The sequence below is a fragment of the Zeus faber genome (assembly GCF_960531495.2).
Source record: "Zeus faber genome assembly, chromosome: 13".
Taxonomy (NCBI): Eukaryota; Metazoa; Chordata; class Actinopteri; order Zeiformes; family Zeidae; genus Zeus; species Zeus faber.
In genome coordinates this window covers 13,699,188-13,704,628 of record NC_137198.1, presented here as the reverse complement: position 1 = coordinate 13,704,628, position 5,441 = coordinate 13,699,188, and the positions used below count along the sequence as shown (strand labels likewise).

General features: G+C 52.3%; 1 protein-coding gene across 4 annotated transcripts in view; it reads left to right on the top strand.

Moving 5' to 3' along the window:
- Positions 1-4,931, top strand: part of kidins220a (kinase D-interacting substrate 220a) — a 59,579-nt gene extending 54,648 nt beyond the window's left edge. For all 4 annotated transcript variants that reach the window (XM_080012885.1, XM_080012884.1, XM_080012882.1 and 1 more), the window contains 3 exons: positions 1,448-1,687; positions 2,741-2,953; positions 3,401-4,931. In XM_080012885.1, the coding sequence (XP_079869011.1) occupies positions 1,448-1,687; positions 2,741-2,953; positions 3,401-4,267 (1,320 nt within the window). In that variant the 3' untranslated portion in view covers positions 4,268-4,931. The remainder of the gene's footprint in view (positions 1-1,447; positions 1,688-2,740; positions 2,954-3,400) is intronic.
- The last annotated feature ends 510 nt before the right edge of the window (positions 4,932-5,441 follow it).

The window sequence follows — 5,441 nt, the reverse complement described above, 5'->3', positions numbered from 1 at the left end:
TTTTTATTCCCAGTGATTGATGCGTATTTCGCTAATTAGTCGGCCGCTACGCGGTTGAAAGTTAATTTGTGAACCCTGCTGGTGTAGTGTTTGGTAAAAACCTTGATGGGGTAATCATTTGAACCCGTTTGTACTCGCTTTGACTCACACTGGATCCTGTCGACCTTGTCCAACGCAAGGTCAACGCCACGCCATGTTTTAACTCAGAAAAACACCAAACTTCATCATGACATGGAATCTTTAGCTCCAGTGAAATTCAGCGATGGGAGGTTATATAATCCACATTACGAGGAGGCCATTAGTCAGCCGGCCAGAGGCCCGGTCAGCTGGGCCGAGGTGGAGGCTAAGACTGGCCAGGCAGAAATCACTAACACATGTAGCCGGCTCCAGAACATCCAGCGTCTGTTCACGCTTCGAACACACACACATGCATACACGCACGCACGCACGCACACACGCACGCACACACACACACACACCAAAGCGCGGGATAGAAAACAGTTTGGTCGTGTTTTGCCGTAGATCAAATAAGGAGCTCACATGGCAGCAGCTGGAAACAACAGTGGCCGTACTCTTATGTTAGCGCTGCTCCAAATACCAGCCAGTGTTGTGTTGCCAGGATGCAGCCAGCCCCGCCATCTGGTCCAAGATGGCTGACTGATATTTGGATAAAGGGAGGTTATTGTCAGGGAGGAGTGGACTGCTGAAGAGCTCCACTTAAGGAATACAGCAGAGTAATACTAACCAAAATGAATTCTGCCATCACTTATGTTATTGTTTGCGGCCACACACTTAATATATGAAAAACCTTTTTATATCCGTTTCATCTTTGACCTGAAACAAAGAGTAATTGATTCGCTGAAATATATTTTCGTCAGTTTGTCAAGCCGATTGAATGTATTACAGGCCTTTACGGTTAAGCTGTTACCATATAATTACATTGCATTAATGTTGAAGTTATTATTTATATTATACTCGGGGCTCCTACCAGGAATACTTGGTAGGAAGAAGTCCTGGAATACCTTGATAAATAACCCTTGTTGTGCTGAAGTGCTCGAAAAGTCCTTGGAAAAAAAACACGATCATTGAAAACCTGTGATATTCCCCCTGATGTTGTTATTCAAATCGTAACTTAATAAACATTTTTCGGAATCTCTTTGACGATCGATTTTGCCGGAGAAATGTAATCCAGCGCGGTTGGAAAAACACTTACAAGAGATGACAATGAGATTAATAACAGATGTAATGGACATAGAGACTAGGATGATATTATATTTTAAATAATAAAGATCACATTGATTATATTTGTTTTGTGTGAGGTCAAAATGAAAAACATATTGTTTAAAATGAGCACTTTTAGGTCCTTGAATTTAACTTATTTTATGTTGCATTACTTAGATTAAACTTCTCACTACCACTCTGAGGTTTTTATTCCGGTCCTTCTCAGGTGATGGAGCTGCGTCACGCCGAGGGCCAGGGCGTGCTGCAGGACGAGTCCCGGGCGGCCAGTGAGCAAGGCGGCGGCGGCGGCGGCGCGCTCCTCGGGGAGGCGGGCCGGCACTCCGCGGCGCCGCAGCACGACATGGGCGGCTTCAGCCTCAACCTCAGCTTCGAGGAGCTGAGCGGCGCCGGCATGGAGGAGCCGCCCAGAGCCGGCGGCAGCAGCAGCAGCAACCCGCACTGGCCGGTCGGTGAACGCAGATCGGGTGCCGCCGCGTTCACTCGCCTTATCACCCCCCGCAGACTCAAAACTGGAGGAGATTTGGGCCGCGTGACATTTCTACCCGCATGACAACTACATAATGGATCTCATGTGTCGTAAATCTAATCTGCGTTTAAGAAGGACTTTCGACACTTTAATCCTTTCAACTCGTTCACGCTTGACAACGCTTTAATACGTGTGATTTCAATATTTTGTCACAAATCTATGGAAATTGGACACAGGGGAGAGTTTTCCCAGTTTTTTCAGTAGCCTGCTGTGTTTGACTTGATTGTGTTAGAAATGTGGAAACCGAACCAGTGTTATAATAGTCTGTTTGGACACAAGGTCGCCAAGCTCCGTGCTGAGCTGTGGTGTGGAAGTAAAGGAGGGACTTTCGGCACACGTACTCGGGGAAATCGGAGTTACACTTATTGCGGCGGTGCTAACCGCTCAACAAGTCACGTGGCTGCACAATACATCCAATAATAAGATGGTCCTCGCTAATACACGTGTGCGCATAATACAACAAATTGTACTGTAAGGTGTCATGGAGCCCCGCATTAGTAAGCACTACCTTCACACACACACACACACACACACACACACACACACACACACACACACACACACACACACACACACACACACACACACACACCAGTCACTAAGCTCTTAACCACCTAACCCTGAAACAATTGCTTTCTTCACCGAATGCTGGATTCAGTCATTTCATATTAAATGTGATGATTCATTGTTTATAATGTCACACTTTGCATCAAAAAATATTAATATTTTTGTCTGTAATGTCAGATTATGTTATTTGCTGACATTGTTAAAAACACATTCATACCGCTCTGCGCTCGGCTAACTCCTGATTTTTGTGCGTGGAAAACGAGCCGAAACAAACGCGTGTTTACACAAAGTCTTAGCGCCCGGGTGTCTATCAGACGCCGGACGACCACAGAGAATCCGTCCTTTCTTTCCGCAAACGGTACTTTTTTCCGCGCACAAACCAAAACCTCTCGCACGTCCAACCAGGCGGCCACGCAGCGCACGGCGAGCATGTCCAGCCTCAACTCCCAGGAGTCCTCCAACGACATCTGCAAGCTGACGGACAAGCAGCAGGCGGAGTACCGCGACGCCTACCGGGAGTACATCGCCCAGATGGCTCAGCTGGAGATGTCGGGCAGCGGGGGGGAGCGGCCCGTCCTGCCCCACCCCGGACAGTTCCTGCAGCCCGACGACAAAGGGGTGCGTGGACGGCGTTGCCGTCGAGTATTTCCGATCCCAGTCGATTCCACATCCCCCCCCCCCCCCAAAAAAAACAAAAACCACTTTAATCAGCCCCGAGGGGGGAATTCAGGCAATAGTTCCTGATCCAATGCCTAAATCTTTTCAACATGTGCAGATAACAGTAGTAGTTCCAATGTCAGTGAGACATGTTAATGTTATGTTATGATGCCATATTTTTGACATATTAATATTTGGCCTGTGATCAACTTCCAAAGCTGGGCCACATTCGCCGAGGGTCTCATTGGGCTACACCAGGACAACCCTTAACTTCCTGACTTTCTCCATCATTTTCTCTTGTTTGTTTCTATTGGCACGTGAAGCGGAGGGAGAAAGGCTTCCCAAGACTATTCCATACAATAATGAATATCTTTTGTTGCACTCACTGAATTATCTTCCCCTGCGCAGGCCAAGGAAGGGAGTGACCAAGAGGGTCGCAAGCCGTTCACCAAGCGAGGCTCCAAGCCCGGCGACGCCGCAGACTTCCCGTCTGGGGCCGATGCCCAGCCCCTGGACCCCATCAGCGAGGAGGACGAGAAGCTGGACCACAGCACCTCCTCCCGGACCCCGGCCCCCAGGGCGAAGGCAGCCGGGCAGCGCTACCCCGAGCCGCCCAGCGATGACGAGTCTGGCACGGACGAGGCGGACAACAGCACCCCTCTCCTCCACAAGGAGGCCCGGGCGGCCTCCCAGAGAGGCTCCCGGCCCAGCGGGCTGCTGGCGAAGCCCAGCTTCCTCGCCGAAATCCTCCTGGATAAGAAGGACTCTTCGGACTCGGGGATGCGCTCCGGAGACAGCTCGTCGGACCGCTCCCTGGAGGAGGTGGAGGGCGACGGGGACGGAGACGTGGTGAAGCCCGGTCTGATTGAGCTGGAGCTGGAGGGGCTGGTGAAGAAGAGGGGCGTCCTCCCCGGCAGCCTCAGCGGGCTGCAGGACGCGGCGGTGGCTCGCATGTCCATCTGCTCGGAGGCTCCGTCCGAGGCCAGCCTGATGGCCAGCAGCCCCGACGAGGCGTGGCTGCCCGGCCCGGGGGGCAACCTCAACCGCTCCGCCAGCAGCACCACCCTCAACAACAACGCCAACAACACCAACACCAACAACAGCCAGCAGCAGCACGCCGCGCTTCCCGAGACGGACACGGCGTCCTCCACCCTCCACGCGGCGCCGCCCGTCATCATCACCCCCGGCTCTGGCAGCGCCACCAGCGCCAACGTCCACCACAACCAGAACCTGCGCACCATCAGCCTGGGGGACGAGAGGGAGAGCGTCCTGTGAGGAGACGCGGCTCCGCGCTTCCGCGCTTCCACTGAGGGCTGATTAGATTTAGGCTCAGATTCCTCTGATTAATTGTGTGTTGATGTGCTTGTGTGCTGCCAAAAAAAAAAAAAAAGGGTTGTTGCAGGGCTCCAGAGTGGATGTCGATTCTCTCCCAGATGTGAAGGAAACTTAGCTGTGAATTTAGGGAATCACCCTTTTGTGCCAATCGAGTAGAAAGCTTAAAGTAGTTTGAATGTTAGTGGAAAGCCGTGTTGATTCGATATTAAAAATACAAGGATGGCACGGCTCACGGTACGTCCGTGATAGAGAAATGTGGATGTTTGACGCCGTGTGGAACGCCGTGTTTTAGAAATCCTTTCATGCGACGGGTCGGTGGGAAACTTTTAGATGGCGTGTGATGTCATAGACATGTGATGTGTTGCTTCGTACATGAATGTTTTGCTGGTGTGCAGTTTTGTGAGGTACACTTTGTGTAGTTATGGAAGTACAACCCAAGATTTGTGCAGCCCAAAAAAAATATGGGTGGGCAGATGGAGATCCGGACGGCGATGTCGCTTGTCGGCGGCCCCTTCAACAGAGGTGACGTCGCGATTCACCTTTTTCAAAGCGTCCTGTGCGGTCGTGTGTTTTGTGGATCAATAAATAACTACAATTCCCTCCTACCCCCAAACCCCGTGTCACCGCTTGACTGCTTCCGGGCGTTTGGAACGGCTTTTGAAGCCGAACCCCGCGCGAGAGACCCCCCCCTCGCGACAGCCTCCCGACGACTGGATGTTAGAAATACTCTGTCAGTTTGGCATCCCCCCCCCCCCCCCCCCCCCCCCACGTCAAATTGGTTTTGCAATAAACCGCCGGGCGACCACGGCCACTGCAGCGGTGCCACCGGCAGCGTGCGGGTTCACCGACAGATGGCGCACTCGCCATACAAACGCGCAGGCTGCGGGGGGGGGGGGGGGGGGGGGGGCGAGGTGCGCCGCACAGCAGAGACAGGTCGCAACGGGGGGGAAACGATTGACAGACGAGGTGCGTTGCTGACAACCGAGGGGCCACAGTTCCCGAACCTTGAGACCAATTTTGGGGGTGGGCGGGGGGCAATGAAATAATCTGCTGTCGGAGTACAACCTTGGGAGTGCGACGCCAGGGGCTCAGGCTGCCGTGGATTAACCCTTTA